The 20,098-nt window shown below is 47.1% G+C and overlaps 1 protein-coding gene and 1 long non-coding RNA gene across 3 annotated transcripts; one reads left to right on the forward strand and one right to left on the reverse strand.

The window, feature by feature from the left end:
• Positions 1-266: 266 nt before the first annotated feature.
• On the forward strand, positions 267-9,467 carry LOC135393300 (acetylcholinesterase-like). Of its 2 annotated transcripts, none has more exons than XM_064623775.1 (7): positions 267-1,153; positions 4,082-4,304; positions 4,460-4,718; positions 5,296-5,593; positions 7,411-7,645; positions 7,729-7,947; positions 9,128-9,467. In XM_064623775.1, exons 1-7 carry the CDS (start codon positions 853-855, stop codon positions 9,297-9,299), a joined length of 1,707 nt encoding a protein of 568 aa, XP_064479845.1. In that variant the 5' UTR covers positions 267-852; the 3' UTR covers positions 9,300-9,467. The 2 variants fall into 2 exon arrangements, with proteins under 2 accessions (XP_064479845.1, XP_064479846.1); XM_064623776.1 differs by having other exon boundaries at positions 7,456-7,645.
• A 2,151-nt stretch (positions 9,468-11,618) lies between these two features.
• Positions 11,619-12,177, reverse strand: LOC135393301 (uncharacterized). The gene is made up of 3 exons (XR_010422571.1): positions 12,094-12,177; positions 11,886-12,007; positions 11,619-11,712 (listed from the first exon to the last, which is right to left on the reverse strand). It is a non-coding gene; the product is annotated as an uncharacterized LOC135393301 (long non-coding RNA).
• Positions 12,178-20,098: the final 7,921 nt, after the last annotated feature.

Genomic DNA, 20,098 nt, shown 5'->3' on the forward strand with positions numbered 1-20,098 from the left:
GGTTGTTCTGTGGCTGCGTCGCAATGAAGCCAAAATAGGCGCATACGCCTTGTGTTTAAGCACGGGGCACATATTTCTGCGATTAGAGTGCCGATACGTACTAAAAATATATATATTATTTCGTACGCTCAAACCTTCAGTACGCAAAAATATAAACCCCATCTGTGAACATAACGCGCTTGTACGAATCCTCGAAGAGGTGAGTGGGTGACGTCGTCAAGCGCTGTCATATATGTCGCCTAGCATCCGGACCACCTTCTCCTCTGTTCACCCAACATTGGAGCTCCGCAAGCAACTATGGTGAGGGGACGGAAATTGTCCTTTCGGGAGTAATGTTGCCAGGCGCGTTACAGATTGTGAATACTGTAACGTCACACTTCTAAAAAATAGAAATTTTTATCGTAATTCTGCTTCACATAGAGAAGGAATATTGTTGAGTTAATAGTGAGTGTGAGGCACATGGATTGCAATAGCATGCGCTCGCTAAGATTCTGAAGACAGAAGATTTAGAAGGTAGTTGCACGATAATCTTGGCTGATGTAGCTCTTCCTCATCCGGGACATAGGTAAGCCCAGGGCTCGAATGTACTGTCCCTTTTTCGGCTACCAAAACTGGGATGGACGCAGGCGAGGCGGTGGTTCTTCGCGTGACGATTTGAAGGTTAATTTCGTGCTGGCTGCGGTAGAAGAGAAAAGCACGGGTAGTCAAGTTATCCGGAAATTTTAGAAACCCTCGTAGAGCGTGTTTGCATCTTTTGGTTCCTCGCGCTGTTTGTTCTTCGAGACTTGCATATGCAAGTTTCCAGGTCTTGTACGTTTCGCGAATGGCGGAGCTCTGTCCGTGACTCCAACTATGTGCCGGATAGCGGCACTGCGAAAGGGCAATTATGCCATTGTGGAAGTGAACTCGGAATTTTCACTGTGTATCCTTAAACTGTGCAGCCCGACCGGCGTCCTACTTGGTATCGAGGCTGTGGCTGGAGATTACGGCTCGGTGTACGCCTTTCTCGGTATCTCTTATGCTGTTGCACCCGAAAGGGCACTAAGGTTCAGAGCACCCATCACCAAGCCCCGTGAGGTGAAACCTGTGGATGCAGCGAACATAAAACTACCGTGCGTGCAAGCGCCATCGATTCACGGAGCTCCAGTACATGGTAAAAGCATTTCGCATTTGCCGCCAAACTTCACTGTGAGAAGATCACTTGAAACCATGCTTAATTCATCGTGTAGTCTAATAGGTGCGCCCATGCAAAATATTTTCAGTGTACGGTGTCCCATTATTGAACAAAGATATTCGAAAATTGGCATTGCGTAGAGCACCGGTCTCGGTGCTCTATGCAAAGCCAATTTTGTGGTGGGGAGAGGAGAGATGAGCTCTGATTTCCACTAAACATGTGTCTGCTAGACGAATCCTGAGCGATGCGACTCCATGTTAAGAAGCTTAAAGGGACAGTGCAAGCCACTCTGCAAATCTTCCGGTTATAGCTACGGCAGGTCCGTGTGGGGTCGTCAGCGGCGCAAGCAGCCACTGCTTGGGCAGTGCAGGAAACCGGGCCACCAGTCAACACTGAGTGAATTTGTGCCGTTACGGGCGCTGTTGCGGAGACTCGATAGGTAGCGGGAACGTGGCTTGATGCTCGGAGGTGCCTTACGCCTCTAGAGCCGTGTGCATGAAAGATATCTGTCATGGGCCACAGTTCCGCTACGGGGCACGCTATTTGTCGCCGAAGGGGACTCCACTGTCCCTTTAAGCTCTTGTAGCGTTCCACTTTTATCAATAAGCAGATAAACACTCTGAATTCTCCCAAGCCAAGATTGTTCCCAGTCTCTCACTCGAACGTCCTTGCTTCTTCTTTTTCCTCACCTTCCTCTTCCTCCTCGTCACGGTCCATTTCCGGCCTCTTAGAACTACTTCAGCCCTGAGAGAACATTCCTCTCAGAATGATACGGAAAAATGTTTGCTATAGAAGCAAGTCCTATAGCACCCCTCTGTCCGATGTACCAAATGTTCTTAAGCACCCTGATTATATTAGTAACTTTTACGACTCGATAACGTCTCATAAATTGTGCAGGTGACACCGTAAGTCCTTTTCTCACTAGCACTTGGTCGTCTACTAGAATGCTCGGAATGTCCGTCAGTGGCGCCTATCAAAGTTGAGTTTCATTTGTTTTCGGTAACGTTCTTCTTCCTGAGCGGTCCTGCGTTTTTCCGTGGGTGACATTTCTTGATCTATCCCGAGGTGCCGATCTGCTGGTAATAACGGGACCTCACCATAGGCCGCATACGTAGGACTGCATCCTAATGCAGCTTTGTATGATCGGCTATGATGTGCAACTGCTGCCTGGAGACAGAACTTCCATCCCCCATTAAATTCAGGGTAGACCTTGATGAACAGCTTCATATCTCGTACTGTACGTCCCGCTAGACCGTTTGCCGCCGGATGATATGGAGCAGGGTCATTCACACCCGTCACAGTGACACCCGTCATTCACAGTTTTTCTGTTTACAACACTGACCGATGCCCCACTGTCGATTAGCGCCTTGACGGGTTTCCCGTTTACAGGGACACCAACACATAAAAGAGCCTTGTTGCAGAGAAATACAGTCTCACTTGCTGTCAACGGGTAGGACTGTACACCCTCTTTTACAGGTTTTTCATGCATCCAATGTGCAAACATCCTCGGGCTCCCGATAATCCACAGTCCTTACGGCCGGTGTACCTCGAGCTTGCCATCCAGGATTGCCACCATCCTGTGCTGACATCCCCCGCCGATCACGAAAGGAATTTGTGCTTCCAGCGTCTTGCAGAGAATCCGCCGAACTACGTGGGCCATTATCGACACACAGTTCCTTCACGCACATGTGCAACTCCTCGACTCAATTAGGCGACTTCACTTGAACCTGTTTCTGCATGTGTTTTGTCATCCCGTGTATTATCAGCGGGACTAAAGATGTTGCTGGAATGTTGTTGTCAACAACCTGCAGTAAACGTCGCTCTTCGAAGAAATATTCCAAAGGGTTGTCAGATGATCTATACCGGAAGCGCATGGCTCGGTCCCAACGTTCAACCGAATTTTCTTCAACTGAGACTAGAAAATCCTTCCTCCATTCTTCCCATGACTGATCCGGATCGTCCCGTAAACGCCGCTCGCACCATTTCTTCGTTATTCCGGTCAAGAGCATTCTCATATTCTTTACCCGGTCTTGATCTGATGCCAGTAATTTTTGTCACAGGCACATTCGTAAAAGTTGAGCCAAGACATTAGGCTCCCTGATTGTCCGTCATACAGATCGGGCTTGATTAGCTCAAACCTAGGCTTGCGGCTGTCTTTCAGTGTGGTCGAGAACGCGTCCATAAGTTCCTGATGTTGTTCAATTCCTCGCTGTTGTTGCTGCGCCTGATACCGGTGCATTTCAAGGATTTGGGACATTATGGCATTGAAGTCCATGCCCTTCGACGTCTGACGGTTCTCAGTTTTACTAGAAATGAGACTTTCATAATCCGACAGCTTGAGGTTTACCATGACGGTCCCCTTCTGAACTAATTCCGGCACTGCCGTCTTAGCTCTGAGTGAAATGATCTCCATTAGCTCTGTTGTAGACAGCTGTCTAGGCACTTCGAATGCCTTTTCCTCGTCGGCTTGGTATGTCGACGTGATGGTGGATGTGGTATCTGTTGGCGTGACGACGAAGTCATTCGATCCTTCGGATCTTATGGTAAAGGTCACCAACATGACTGCAGAGGTTCGTATCCTGTCGATTGCGCCAACTGTAACGTTCCACTTTTATCAATAAGCTGACAAACACTCTGAATACCACCAAGACATCAAATTGTTTCCGGTCTCTCACTCGAACGTCGTTGCTTCTTCTTTTTCCTCCCCTTCCTCCTCGTCCGGGTCCTTTTCCGGTCTCTTACACTTCTTAACAATTCGCATCGCTCAGGATTCTTCTCTATGGATAGGGATGGATTGCAAGGTCTAATATGTGAACACTCTGCGCTTGAGCTCAGCCGTGAGGTGCGCAACGCTACATGTTAATGAATGCCGCAGCCTATCCTTCAATTTACTTACGCAACTTTCAGAACTTGCAGACAGCCAGCAGAGTGAAGATTGCCTGCACCTGAACGTATGGACGCCGACGCTTTCTTGTTCTGGCCGCGGTGAGAAGGCCGCGTGCGCCACTAAGACCATACTAGTACTTTTCTTCGGGCAAGACTTCGAATACGGAGGCAATGACGAGCCTATGACCAACGGTCGCTTCCTCTCTGCCATAGGAGACATGGTCGTCGTTGTGCCGAATTACAGGTCAATTTCGGATTCATTTTAAAATCAGTCTTTGAAACTTTTGTGATATCCGTACGAGCCCACACCATACTGACTGAAGCTTAGTGTGCTGTTAAACTTCTAAACTGTATGTGGACGCCGACACGTAGCTGAATTGCAAATTTTGTGCCTTACAGACATGGTCCATTTGGGTTCTTGAGCACGGGCAACACCCAACGTGCTCCGGGCAACGTGGGTCTCATGGATCAAGTGGCTGCTTTCGAATGGACGCTAGAGAATGCGCCCAGCTTCGGAGGCAACGTGTCCCGTATTGCGCTGGCCGGCTACAACGACGGCGCTGCATCAGTGGGGTACATGTTGACGGGGCATGCCAGTAACGTCCGAAGGGCGGTGCTGTTGGGCGCCACGCCTTTCACGCGGTTCTTTGAGAACACGGCAAGTTGCAAGTTCTTTCAGTCAACAAGAGAATATAGCGCGGATGTGGTCCGGCACGTGAATTGTCATAACTTGGAAGTATTTGGCAGTTGTTCGTTGAATGAGCTCTTTTTAGTTGCGAGTCTCCACTGCGTAGCGTCTGCCTTGTAGGCCGCTGCCTTCCTAGCTTGTGCTGTTTACCTCTGAAACTCTGTCAGGAGCACTTTTGTAAATGAATCAGCTCTGTAGGACTCAACAGTGTTACACTGCAACTTGGTAGATAGCTCGTGGAAACTGAAGACAGGGTATTATACGATATATTGAGGCTCTGCATTTAGAGGAAGCCGGGGTTTCATTTATCTTTCGTATATTTTTATTTTCATTATTATTTTCGTTCATTATTGCAATCCTACTTTGTCCTATAAGTCATTCTACGCCACTGGTAATACTCTGTAGTAATTTGCAGTAATTTGCAGTTTGACGCGTCTCTCTTTTTGTATAATTTAATCCACTGATAAGCATCCTGTGCCTTCCTGCTCCTGTGATGGCTTTCTCATTTCCTGTGTACGTCGTGTTCTTTTTGTTCTCTCCCGTGTAGATGAATCCGTTGCTCAACGCCAAGCACTTGGCACAAGAGCTGTGCTGCGAGCGCTGGAACAGCTGTTCAGCACGGGGCAACACATCTTTCGAAGCCTCTCCAGACGACATCATCGATTGTCTTCGCGATGTCCCTGCCCGCGACCTGAGTAACCAGGCTGCTGTTCAGGTGCAGCTTTCGTGGAAAGGATTTGGACCCACTTTCTCCAGAGACCCGGTCTTGGAGGATCCTTTTGTTCATGTGGGCTACGCAGCCCCGGCAGGGGTACACATTCTTCTAGGGATCACAGCTGACGAAGGTACGTGGAGGCCTATACATGGCGAAATGTCACATCGTCAATCTGTCTGTCGTCTGTCTGTCAATCTGTATCTCTCCAATTCTATGGTGGCACCAGCATACCGAAGGCATGAGTAGTGAAAGGGAAAAGTGAAGGAACTAACATCCCTACTACATCTTCTGGAGCCATCTACTAATTAAGGCGAATATAGAATTTCAACAACCTTCGCAACCACGTCCTTCGCAACGTGAATTAAGGTCGTAATAGACAGACCTCTGTCGAAGAAAAGTCACCATGACGTAATGATGACGTTGGTATAAGCATATCGAAAGTGAAACAGCGCTGCTGGAGAACATCGCCGTTTCACAAAGTCGTATTCCTTCACGAAGGTCACGGGTGGCTTCTGTCCAGTAGTGGTACACACAAATGAGGTCACGTTTTGTTGTCAATGTCGTAATACTGTTTGGAATGTGGTTGGTTATTACGACTTTGTTCGCGCTTGCTTTGTATAGAGACACCACGTGCACTCCGGGAGAAATTCGTGCCCTTCAGGCTCCAGAAGATGGAAGAGCCCGGTAGCCATCTTTAGAAAGGGCTACAGAAAAGATAGGGCTACCGGTAGAATGGAGCAGAGGAAGGCCATACAACTAATAATATATAAGGAATTAAAATAAAATACAATAAATTAAAATAAAATAAAATATGGGAAGCCGCATTTAAACATGGCTTCCTTGTGACTCATAGATTTTTTTATATAGTAGTTCCAACAGTCTACCAAGTTGGCAGCGCTGCTGTACCATCTGAAGTCATTTGTTTGTAAACGGGGAAGGGCCTGTTCTCTACTTTCTCAGCGCACTTCAACGTGTAATGTTGGGAAACAGTTAATGTTATATTGAAATGCTATCGAAAGAGTTCACTGTCGTGAAGAGCAAACAAAAAGGCTTTAGAGACAATACAAAGTTCCCCATAAAGGAACGCACCGTGAGCGTTGATGGCATTCCTTCTGCAGTTGTCTCCTACCGTGATGTAGTGTGCACGCCATATGGCAGTCACAAAATCGCCCTACCGTAGAAAGGACAGGCTTCGACTTAGGCATGACGTGAACATTATAAATCCTCATGTGTACCACGGGTAGTCTGTATAGCTCGTAAGGTCAGCAACGGTTTTGGAAACCTTAGTCTCTGATGAAATGGCATAAACGCATGCAAGCTGGTGCAGGAACTCCGTGCTGCAAAACAAACCGGAGTTTGCGTACAAAAGAGACTGACGACACAGAAGGACTTTTGTCTCGCGGCTGAGATAACGACATTTCACAGGGTAAATACAAGGAACTGTTTAGCAGCATGACGGAATAAATCCACTGGCACCAAAATGAAACTATTTCCTGAGGTCTCTATTGCAAGGTTTGCTATGGCAGACCGCTGAAATTCACTTGCTCCTCGTGTAAAGCTCTTTTTGAGCATTCTGAACGACTCCTGAGGCATCGAAAGTAATATTTGCGCGAAAATGAATCAGTGTTTCTGCTTTGGTTTCCAATTAGGGCTGTCAGTTGTACCTTCAGTATCAGTTGTTATAACCTTCTGTGGAGACACCAGCCTACATCAGCTGTTCAGACACCATGTTCTTATACTCCAATACAAACACGGTAAAAACATGCTATGAACAACGAAAAATAATCAGTGAGGGATGTAGGCTGATAACGCAGTGGTTGCGCCTATTTTTCGTACAGCAACGACACTCGGTTGCTGTTAGGCAAGTATTCCTCCAGTTATCAGGTCTTCTATACCTTGCTCTCTCCGCTTCTGTCTGTTATACGTGACGTCATTTGTTATGCGCAGGAGCATACGCTCTGTACCGTCTGAACTCTCTGCTGAACACCACAGATCGACCGCAAGAGCTGCTCCATTTCCTAGGCAAGTTTCTGGAAAAACAGTACGGCTTCTGGTGTGGGTCTGGAATCGTGAAGCATTTCCTTCGCTCTCACGGAGACCAGCCCAACCCCATATCGGAAGGCTTTCTTCAAGAGCTTCTCTCCTGTGTCTTCTACATCTGCCCTATGCAATACTACAGGGAGTGAGTATATATCCTGTTTCTGTTCGCTTCCTTTCAACCGAATGAGTCCCGTATCGCGTTAATTCTTGCTCTCCTGTCTCCAGCGCTCTGCAGAAGCGACTGAGTCGCTCATCGATTTACGTCTTCTGGCCCAAGCTTTCCTACCGCGTCTCAGCCATTTCGAACGCCAAAGCAGCCACCCGATTGGAGGACCTGGCCTACTTCATGGGCGACGTCTTAAAAGGGTCTCGTGGAGCCTCCACAGAGGAAAGGGCGCTCGGTCTTAAGCTGGTGCGTGCACTCGCCAGCTTCGTTGCCAACGGGTACGAACTCGTTCACTACCTCCTTTATTCAATCATTCAGGTTCGCATAAAGTTAAAAGCTAACTGCCATTACCTACGTGCCTCACTTGAACCACCTTCGGTGTGTGGGTTAGTGACCAGTTTGCCTGTTGTTGGTTTCAGTTTTCTCGGCAGCGTCACGACTGTTGCCGAGATCTGCTGAAAGCGTATGAGGGTCGAAAGTAGATGGACACTGGGACGTCGGAATCGCAATTACGCACCTAACTGCCATCGGAACTCCTAATTAGTGTGTCCTGTGGTGAACAACGTAGTTCAAGTACAAGTACAATCACTTTTCGGGGTGCTTATTCTTCTCTTTTTCTTTTTTTTTTTTTTTTTTTTTTTGGCGAACGTCAATTAACACGTTTTGGAGTAAGGTTGGGACTACAGAGAAAAGACATACGAAAAGCAATTTCTCTGTAGTGACTCCCTTTGCTCGTTGTTGCACGACGCGATGACGTGTAGTATGGTTGAGTACAGTTGATGTCCTTTTATACACTCTTAGAAATGAACTTCACCGCATAGCACGCTCCTAACCAACCATCATCTCGAATGATATCGTTATCTGTCCTCAATTGTTGAAAGCAGGAGGCTTACGCCTTTTTGTGGCAATTATGATTATAATTATGATTATTATATAAATTAAAGGCGTATGCCTTCAGTTTTCAAGAAGTCAGGACAGATAGCTATAGCATTCGAGATTAGGGCTGGCTAGGAGCGTGCTCTGCGGCGAAGTTCATTTGGAAGAGAATAGTTTCCGAAGTATTTTTAGAAATTCATCGCTATTCCTCTAAATATCAAAGCAAACACGCAGCTGCCTTGAGGTCCTCGTCTAAGGCCATGCCGAAATGTTTGGACTACGTTTTCAAGGCTGCAAAGAGAACCGCTCTTAATTAATCCTAATTATGTTCTAGAAGTTGAATTCAGTTTCATTGCTGGCTTTCCGGACATAAGACACGAAATTTGGACAACGCATAGCTCAAACATGTTTCTATTCCGAACTGTGCATGCGTCTGCAGATAAGTTCAGGTATTTATTAGTTACGCGTTCACCTTAGGTTCCTTTAAGAAAGGCTGCACATGGTAGCCTAACACGTCTCAAACACGATCCTAGCGGACATCATATCTTCTAACCTAACACAGTATCTCTCAAACCAACCCAGGACACTTCCTCCAGTCGAAGGACAGCCATGGCCGACAGGTAATGGAGAACGATCTACGGTCCACATCCATCTGGATACCTTAACTCTGGGTTCCCTCCCAGGCAGCAACCACTGTGACGCACTCTACAGACATGTCACCGGACACCCCTCTCCATTGCTAGAGATCTATTGAATATTTAATGACAGTACTTTTGATAGTACAGACAAAACATAACCAGATTTTACTTCGAATAAGCATACGGTAATTGAATGCAAAATAGCAAGACCGGGGTAGCGTTATAATTATTGCAAGAATTGTGTCGAGAGCCACTTGGGTGTTCACACATCAGTTGAGTACATTGCCGAATAAATGGAACACAAATATTGAAAATCGGGATGTCTTTCTATGTACCTCAGAGGAGCAATGACGTGACATTTAACGTGGCTCGAAACCCTGCCTCATCTGTGAAACTGTCCACCAGGAGTGACCATGCAAAATACTTTCGCTGTGCGGTGTGTTGTCACTGCGCCATAGAATTTCTAAAAACAATCTTGAGAAAGCAGCCGTGGACGACGGACACCATCCGCTCATGACGTAGAAATGGCTCTGTGCCTTTTTGTTTGTTTGTTGTTTTGTTTTTATTCTCAGATCGCACGTGGCTGATACATGTTTGCGCTGTACGTCACTGGTCACGTGTCGCCGTCCGTGATACATCTCGATATGTCTTCTCGATCGGAAATGCGCTCTTTGCACGAGGAGAGGATTTTTTTAAGGTGTGAGGAACAGGAGCTTTGCGCGTGCTCTAGGTCACCTGCGCTCATCGTCCTTTCGCAGGAGCCCATTTTATTCGTTGCAGAAGACTCCGCAGAGGAAAAATACAAATATTTTGGGGCTCGCTTTAGCGCTCCTTTAAGTTCAAAGAGGACAGATCTGCTGTTAGAAAACTTTGTGAACGTGATCTATCAACTTATGAGTATATATCTGAGTTTTCACACTGTAAAAATCCGAGAGGGTATTGGAGATTGTCAAGACCACCCTGGTCGATCATCAGGTACTATTGAGCTGGTTTGTGATGTGGTACAGAACTTGACCTGTTTTCCCTCTGTCTTCCGTGGTCCTTTCCCTTTCAATCTTCCCTACATCTGTGGCGTATATATTTCCCTGTTTTAAGTTAAATAAATGTTGGTAGTGGTTTTGAGTCCTTCTGTGTAGTCCGTCCCTTTTTTGTGTGTGTGTGTGTGTGGCCAAACTCATGCTTGTTTACAGTATGGAGCACAAACCCATTTGAGGTTCCTGGATTGTTTGCTTATCACTAGAGCGCAGATTTTCAAGCAAATGCATGTTTTCTTCTCGACATGGTTTCATATCTGGACGATGAAAAAACACTTTTAACCTTGGTTTGGGACCGATCACAAGGGTTGTATGATTGTATAAATGTATGTTTTGCACGTTCTGGCATATTTTGCATAAAAGTGCGTACAGGGTGTTTCACCTAAAGTGATAAAAAATTCTAACTGCCGACGTACTCGCTAGAGGATTGTGGGACTTTCGGCAATGGGAACTTTTGTCACCACTTTGGAAGGCGTTGGACAGTTTTTAATTGAGGGAAATTTATTTCTTAATTAAATTTTTAAAATTGCCAAGCGAACCTCACTCTTTTTTATAGAAATATGAAGTCGTCCATGGATAGCCACAGACCCACCAAACATTATGCACAGTATCGCAACAGAAATAGCCGAATAAAATTAGTAAAATATCCGTTTTAGCCCCACCTGTTCGATTGTTGCAAAGAACAGCGCAAGGGAGATGTGGGGAGAGGAGGAAGTGCTCCCGCCTCTTGTTTTACCTTTCTATCTCCCGCTTTGACATTGATGCTCGTAATGTGCCTTGAACTGAAGAAGATATTCCGTCCAATGAAATCCACGCATTGGTGGCGTCACTGTAGACGTGTATCCGTAGTACGGTTTAGCTCACATTCTTCCGAAAACCAGTAGTAATGGCCTGGGCTATCGCTTATCCGAAGTCAGAACACGACACCATAGTTAATTCGAGGCTCTTGATATCTCGCCAACTACTCTACGTGGAAACATAGTTCTTGTTCTTCTATGTTACAACCCTATTAACGGCCGTTCCCCGTGCTAAGGGAATTGTGAAACCTGTAATTTTATGAATATTTCATTGCTCTTGATTTCGCGCTTCTTGACAATTTGAAGGCGAATAATATTGACAAGTTGTGCAGTAAATTATGCCGGTACACATTGTGTTCAACGGAGATGCTTCTGTATTTCTGAGGTGCGAAAAAATATGTGCATCATAAGATGACATTGCTACCAATATGTGCCAAAGTTCGTTCTTGCTGCAAGTTGTCCAGTTGGTATAAAATCGCCAAATCGGTCATGCCGCGATCCTGCCTGCTATGAGCGACAGAAGATGCTTCTTCTCAGCAACCGATCTGCTCCTCCGGCCGTAACCATAGCACCAGACTTTTTCCTGTGGGGCCTCTTCTTTATGCTCTTCTTCATTGAGCGTGTCAGCCAGGGCATGGACGCGGCAAGTGGCCAACTTACAACCATCGCCTTGCTTTCCTACCTGTGAGTCGGCAGACCTGTATAAAAACAATAGAGGACGGTTACAATATGTACAATGTAAAGAGCAGAGCCGTGTACACTCTTAAAAATGAACTTCAGCAATCCACAGACCGACCGCTGTGGCGTCGCTCATGATCTCAGTTGTCTCGCGGCGTAAACCCCCAATTATTATTATAAAAATGAACTTCACCACATAGGACGCTAGTAGGCAGAAGATTAACTCTCCAGCCAAACAACGGAAATGACGTCATCAAGGTTGTATGACAGGTCGCAGCTGTTCCGCCCTGGTATCAGTGAGGTCATCTAACGTGACTGGATAAGATAGTTAATAAGTGATAGTTAATCCAGTGATATCATATCTTGATAAGATTATTAAGTAGCAATAACAACAAACTCACAGGGTTGAAACAAACTAGGAATCAAACTTGGGCCTTTCTGTTTGTACGCCTAGCACCTTAAACCACTGGGCGATTGGCTCAACATGTTTGCACTTGTCGGTATTAAGGGTAGAATTGTGGCGGGAGACGGAGTTTGGCTTGTTTTAGGACAGATGGCACCACACTGTTGCTACAGTTCGTTTAATAACATCTTCAAGAGATGGCACCACGTCCCCCAAATTTTAAATTTACCGTTGCAGCTTTGCCTCGGTGTGGTTCCTGTTCAACAGATGGCGTTGCTTCCGCCCGTATTTTAAATTTCCTTCCCGTTTGACTTCGCTCTCGCTTTAAAAGAAGTCCTCACAATCATAATGTTTTCATTTCAGAAAAGAAAAACAATGGCAAACCAGTTCTATGTCAATTTACTGTCAAACGCTTCGAGTGATGTATTTCCTAGTATCACATTGAGCAACCTCAGAATTAAACTAGCTCAGCCAGTGCAATTAGATGGGAAATGGGAGGTTTCTCTAGCTGAGGTGAATATCCCATTTGCAATTAATAATGTTGCAGATATCGTTAACAGTATATCAGCGACTAGCCTCTTCAGTGGTGTAACCACGACAGAGCAAGTTAAGTTTCTTGTGGGAGAAAACATTGTACCCTTGTACCAAATTGTACTTGTACATTGTACCAAAAATTTTACCTTTTCATCAACTGCTAACGAAACAGTTCAAAAACGAGTCGGTGGTCATTATGAAATACAACTTCCACTCAATACTGGTCGGGAATTACGTTCAACTCTCTCTGCTACGCTTGGCCTTCCTGAAGAGGTTATCGGTTCTTCTGAATTGGATGAAGGTGAGCCAGTAAAAGTACTGAAATATCAAGTGGACACTGAAGAGAAAGTCACCCTCATCACATATCCTTCACGTACGCCAAATACGCTTCTGAATCATGCATATCAAGTAAACTTACACCTACCACAAGATGTTCATCTCATATTTTACAATCCCTACAATGTCGTTTGTCAACTGGAACATCGCAATGAGGACTATGTTACATCGTACCCATATTTTAGCTCTGGTGGATACAAGCAACCATCTCGAGTTTCAGAGCTGCTCAGTGTGATGCCTGCCTCTTCCTAGCACAAAATTACACTTTCGTTTACAGTGATATCATCGATAGTGAAGCTGTAGGTGATATAACCTCACCCCTCCTTCGTCTTCTCCCATTTAGTATGCAGGGTCGGAATGAGGTTATGTCCTACCCTTTCACAAACCTTTACTACAGATATGTGACTGTCAAGGAGCTGACTACCATTCAAATCGAACTCGCAAATGAGAAAGGTGATTTCATTCCCTTCGTTGCCGTTTCTTGTCGTGTGGGAGTAACACTACATCTTCGAAAATGCATATACCACAGACACTCTATTGTATATCGCATTTTGGCAGTGGTAAACAGGATCAACCATTGCCACATTACTCAGCTCCTCTTTATCAAGTTGGATCTGGCTTTTTCTCTGAGTTGGTGCAGCGATTTATACCTATACTGACTAAACAAGTAGCGCCGTACGTAGGTCAGAAACTTCTTGACACACGATGCCACATAGCGGAGAAAGTGAAACAGGGAACAACGTTTGGAGAGGCACTAAAGACAGGGGTTGGTTGCGCCATTCATTCGACTCGTGACGAGTTGCTTCATTGACTCAGAGGGTAGGGCAGGAAGCGTAATGAAAGCAAGTGCAACAGAATTGAAGGATCAGTAAAACCAACGAAGAAAAGAAGAAAGGTTTACTTTTTCACCTGAGAAAAAAAAGATGTCTACCATCGCCTTAGTGCATAAAAATTATGGCTTCTGCACTACGAATCAGTTGGAACCGTTTTCTGCTGCACCAACAAACTTTTCTCTCAAGAAATCAGAATATGTGAAGTTTTTCCCCATTTCTGCACCTACCTCGAACGGTGTGATTGAATATAATATTCCAGGTCTGGGTGGCTCCTTCTTTGATCTCCAGTCGAGTTTTTTACGTGTTCAGTGCAGAGTTGTGCGTAAAAATTGAGACACAGCATCAACTACAGCAGACAGTACAGTGACAACTGACAATGTTATTCCTGTACAAGCATTTGCATCTCTTTTATCATGTCCACATCTATCTTAATTCTACACTGGTATCTAATTTCGAACAATATGCCTATCGTTCCCATTTGGACATTGTTACAAATGCCAACAATGTTACTCAAACTCACACCCTGTAGCAATGCTTTACGAACCAGATCCAGTGGGAGAATCTAAAAATGCTATTTGCTATTCCCAGCGAAGCAAAAGGACTTTTCGCCCGCTATAAACGAACCAAAGGATCCACTTTCTGTGATCTTTATTCTCCCCACTTTATTGACATCTGTCAACAGGAAAAATTCCTCCTCAATAATGTCGACATCCGAGTGGTGCTCCAACAAGCCAGTGACAAACTTAGATTACTCTCTGCTCCCAACGAGACTGAAAAGCATACAATATAGTTTTCTCGAATTGCGCTTTCTTTCCAACGTGTGCCGGTTTCTCCAAGTGTACTCATTGGAATTGAAAGAAGACTTCAAGCGACACCCGCTGCATACCTTCTTCGTGGATTAGAGGACAATTGGTCCAAACCAAACTCAGGTAATTTTTGATCATCTCGGTAGTGAACGAATTCCTTCGAAGTTGACCGTATTGATGATCAAGAGTGAAGCATATCAGGGTCATAGAGAACGGAACCTTTCCAAGCTTGAAAATTTCAAGCTCAAGAGATTAGTGCTCGTCATTGGCGGTCAACGCTACACGCATTACTTCGACCTTCAACGAGACATCTATGCAAAGGGATACATGAATTTGCTTCATAAACTTATGAAGAAAAATACACCTCTAGCCCCGGCAGCATACTTGAAAGAGACATTGATGCTTTATTACACCTTACACTGGATGTGGAGCTGCAGTCACTAAGTCCAGTGCTTCAAGCTAATGTTCATCTCACATTGACATTTGCTGCTAACCTCACAGAACCTGTCACAGTGCTCTTTGTTTGCGAGGCACCTCGTGTTCTGGGAATTGACAAAGACAGATGCGTTAAATTCATATGAAAGAATAAAATGGAAGAATGGGAATTTTATGTAGCTTTTGCTCGCAATCACGCTTTCAAGAACTTGCTTTCAAGAATATGCTTTCGTGGAACCTTCGCTCACGATGAAATTGTATTGCAAAAAGCTGAACCAGGTCTTTATGTAGTGAATACAGCTCCAAGATCTTCCCCGGGAGAACACTGGACTCTATTCTATATCTCTAGCGAAAGGAGCTGAGGAAGGGTTGATGCAACGACGTGGTCAGCAGCACCAATGGATCAGCCCAGAACTGACGAGATCACGAACGCGAGGCTCGTGCCCGTGGATCAGCTTTTGGCATTCTCCTCTGCGCTACCCGCCCCCCTCCTCTGCGCAAGAAGGGGAGTTGAAAACGCACATGGATTGGAAATGATTTAGTGACGCTGGGCGTGAGGGCTACAGTCGAACTGGTTGAACTGTCCGAGAATAGGAAGGCAGGATTCAGCTGACCGATGTCGATGCGCTCCTGTCTATTCCGGAGCTTGATCTTGAAGGACGTTGCATTGCGCTCTAGGACCTCGAAGGGGCCATCGTAGGGTTGCTAAAGGGGGGGGGGGGGGGCTTCCGAACGCCATCGCACCGGACGAAGACGTGCTCGGCTTGAGCAAGACCGGCTGGAGAATAAGCGGGGTGCGAAGCGCAAACCCTGGTGGCAACCGGGCGAAGCAGCGACATACCTTGGCGCAACCTGTCAATAAATTCCACTGTAGGCATATGATCATGGGTTACAGGTGAAAGGAAGAGGCCTGGCAAGCACAAGGTGGCTCTGTAAACTAACTCTGCTGTGGAGCACTTGAGATCTTCTGGAAGGACGCTGCGAAGACCCAGAAGGACGAAGGGTAAACGATCAACCCAATAGTTGGGGCCGGGGTATGCGCGAAGGGCGGACTTGAGTTGGCGGTGGCATTGTTCGACGAGTCAATTGGCTTCAAGATGATATGGCGTTGTTTTCACGTGGGTGCAGCCGAACAGCCGGGTAAGGTGATAGAAAAGGTGGGACTGGAATTGTCGCCCGCGGTCTGTGGTGATTCAAAGTGGCACACAGAACCGGGCAACCCAAACCGCGACAAATGCTCGCGCAACAGTTTCTGCGGTACTGTCTTCTGTAGGAATGACTTCGATCCAACGAGAGGACCAGTCGATGATGATTAAAATATACTTCTTGCCGTGGGACAGAGGTAAAGGACCTACGAGGTCGAGATGCAGACGTTCAAATCGAGAGTCAGGCATAGGGAAGTGAACAGGTTGACGAATAGTGTGGCGGTGGATCTTGGAGGCTTGACATGGCACACAGGATCGCGCCCAGTCGCGTATGTCAGCACGCATACGAGGCCAAACGTAATGAGAGCAGGTGAGCCGCTGCGATGCGCGGATGCCAGCGTGGGAGGGGTTATGAAGGTAGTCGAAAACGATGCGGTGAAGGGAGAATGGCAGGTATGGTCGGGGCTGTTCAGAGGACATGTTGCACCACAGATGATGCGCAGGGCCGGGGAATGGGACGTGTTGTAAACGTATGGAGTAGCCCAGGTGGGGCAAGGCGGACAACTCGCGATCACTGTCTCGAGCGTACGTAAGGTCACGTAGATCAAGGACTGTGTCAGAGGCGGTGATGACGTGCGTGTCCCTAACACGGGACAATGTGTTGGCCACGGGATTCGACGTGCTGCTTGTGTGGCGGATGTGAGACGTAAATTCCTGGAGAAATTATATCTGGCGTATCTCTCGGGGCAACAGGTTGCCTCTAGGTGAGCAGAAAGCAACGAGTAGGGGCTTGTGATCCGTGTAAACCGAGAAATCGCGGCCCTCGACAGAGTATCGGAAGTACTTGACTGCTTTAAAGGCGGCAAGGAGTTCCTGGCCAAAGGTGCTGTAATGTCGTTGAGTGGTGTTCAAAACTCTGGAGAAGAAAGCCAGGGGCGACCAACGGCCAATGACGAACTGTTGGAGAACCGCGCCAATGGCCACGTTCGAAGCGTCGACCATAATGGCAGTATGCGCAGATGGATGGGAGTGCGCTAACAAAGTAATGTTAGCCAGCAGAGTTTTGGCCTTCAGGAAGGCGGCAGAGGCAAAGGAGGTCTAAATGAGAGCAGCATGGGGGTCAGCATGCTTGGAGAGAATGTCAGTGAGGGGCTGGAGTATCGTAGCACAGTTGGGTAGAATCGACGATAAAAGTTTATTCCCAAGAACTCACGCAAACCACGCAAAGTGGCGGGCTGGGGAAACCGTTGAATTGCAGCCACCTTGTGCGGCAGAGAGCGAATGCCATGCTTATCTACCTGATGGCGAAGGAATTCCAGCTGATGGACACCAAATTGAGATTTGGCAGCATTGAGGATGATCCCGTATTTGGAAAGCCGGGCGAATAACTGGTGGAGGTGACGTTCGTGTGCTTCTGTGGTCGCCGAAGCAACGAGAACGTCGAGTTCGTCGAGGTTCGAGTACCGTCGAGTTCGAGGACCATTGTGCCCTCAGAAAAGCCATAAGATTCCATCTCCTGTGAGAGCCGCATGCAGAAAGGAGGAGTTACAGAGGGCCTCTTCTCAAAAAGGTGTCGAACCGGGTTGCTGTGATGCAGGGCTGAGCCGGTTGGTTTGGATAAGATTTTACTTTCATTGCATGCGTGGAGGCAAGATAAAATCTGCGTTTCCCTAAGGACCGCTCATTGCTCTCCGCATATAAGCTCTCAACTGGGGGTGTGCGAAAGGCTCCAAGCACTCAGACCCTGATGATGAACAGGATCCAAAGAATCAAGGACAGATTTACTAGCTGATCCGTAAACGACAGCACCATAATCGAGTTTTGAGCGAATGCAAGACATTGTGGGAGCCTATTCCCACTCTCGGGGGCAAAGCCCGTCCATTCGATCCCAGTGGAAGGCGAAACAAATGCAAACAAAAGATATACTAAGCAACCGCTATTTTAATAACTTACATGTTACAGTCTTTCTTGTCCGCTTCCACGTCTACACTGACTCGTCCAATGATCACCATCGTACTTCGCTCTGTCATCCACGAACACGACTAAGTGGGAAGAATGGGAAGGATGCTAATTCTGTCCCACTGCAGGTAGGCGTTCGATCGAGGCTGCTCCCGCTGACCGCGCACAGCATGGTTCTAACGCCCATTCAGGCGGCGGCGGGGGCCGATATTCGAGTTCGGCTAGGAGGTCGCCCTGTATGGTACGAGCCTCCTGCGCCAACGCTTCAAGACTATCAAAGCGATGGCCTCGAAGGTAGGGCCGGAAGCGTGGGTGGCACTGACGGATAGCCCGTGCTACTCGCTGCTGCTCTGTTGCTGGTTCTGCTCTGCTGTACAGCTCTTGCAGGGCCCGTACGAATTCTGCCAACGTCTCATCTGGATGCTGAGTACGTTTGTGCAGCTCCTCCAGGATACGATATTCGTAATCCGGGGGAAGGAATTCGTTTTTAAACCGCTGCTTGAAGTCCTGCAAGGACGTGAACCTCGACTGCAGTCGAAGCCAGCGGGCGGCGCCTCCTATCAAAGCAACCTGGAGGATGCGTAGGATCAAGACCTCGTCTGAGATTCCCATATCAGCCTGATAGGCGGTAAGGTCATCCAAGAAGTCTGCGACTGACTTTCTATCGGTGTACCCTGAGAACGTATAGGAGCAGGGATTGTCAGTCGGACGGGCGCTCGTGCCTGCGGCGGCGAAACCAACCCGGCATACGTGACAGAAGCTCTGCCGTTGCTGTGGTGTCTGAGTGCGGCACTGCAGATACCGCAGTCGACGTACCTTGGGATGGAGGCACGGCAGGTGCCTTCTCATCGTCGGCCGGTCCTCTCGGCTCCATAGGCGACGGGGCGACGTGTACCGGCCGCTCCTCCGAGTGGGACCGTTGGGGTACCGGGGCCTTCGCTCCGCTCCGGAGGTTGTACCCGCGTGGAGGCGTACGGTCTATCAGCTGTAAGGGCTCGGACACCGGACACAACTACAATACTCAAACAAAAGATGAACAGCAAAAGTGCTGCCCTGACAAAACCAGATACGCCGGAGAAATGAAAACACAAAATGATCAGAGCGTGAGCACAATCCAGCGGTATCACAATGAACAAAAAATTTCAAACGTCAAAATAGAGCAACAGTAAATGAAACGTGCTGCGTCTTCCACGTCATCGAACGAACGAGCTCATGCCCCACGTCAGGGCGCCATTTGTGGGAGCCTATTCCCACTCTCGGGGGCAAAGCCCGTCCATTCGATCCCAGTAAAAGGCGAAACACAAATGCAAACACAAGATATACTAAGCAACCGCTATTTTAATAACTTACATGTTACAGTCTCTTTCTTGTCCGCTTCCACGACATGTAGATGCGGTGTAAAACCTCGTGGTCTGCGCCCCATGATCTGTGAGACAAGACTTTGAGTAAATTGAACGACTTCATACATTTTCCCCTTACGTGCCTTATGTATGGTCTAAAAGTCAGCTTGCTGTCAAATATGAGGCCAAGGAATTTGTGCTCGCGTTTGACAGTGATGTCCTGACCATTCATTTCGAGTGTGGGATCAGGGAAAGCACCCCTTAACCTGGAGAATGGCACACAGACAGTTTTGTCAGGTGAAAACATGAAGCCGTTCTCCGAAGACCATGTTGTTAACTTCTTTACAGCAAGCTGAAGCTGCCTTTCACATCTGGGCAGGCTCATAGAGCAACAGCATATATTTGGATATCATCTACATACAAGGAATATGTCACAGTAGGTGGGATGACATTGGCAACAGAGTTCATTTTGACAATGAAGAGCGTAACACTAAGGACTGATCCCTGGGGAACACCGTTTTCCTGCACGAAAGGTCGAGGGAGGGTTGTTCCAACTCTGACTCTGAATGTTCTTTCCCGAAGGAAGTCAGCGATGCAGCGGAGCAGACGGCCACG

The sequence above is a fragment of the Ornithodoros turicata genome, chromosome 4 (assembly GCF_037126465.1).
Source record: "Ornithodoros turicata isolate Travis chromosome 4, ASM3712646v1, whole genome shotgun sequence".
Taxonomy (NCBI): domain Eukaryota; kingdom Metazoa; phylum Arthropoda; class Arachnida; order Ixodida; family Argasidae; genus Ornithodoros; species Ornithodoros turicata.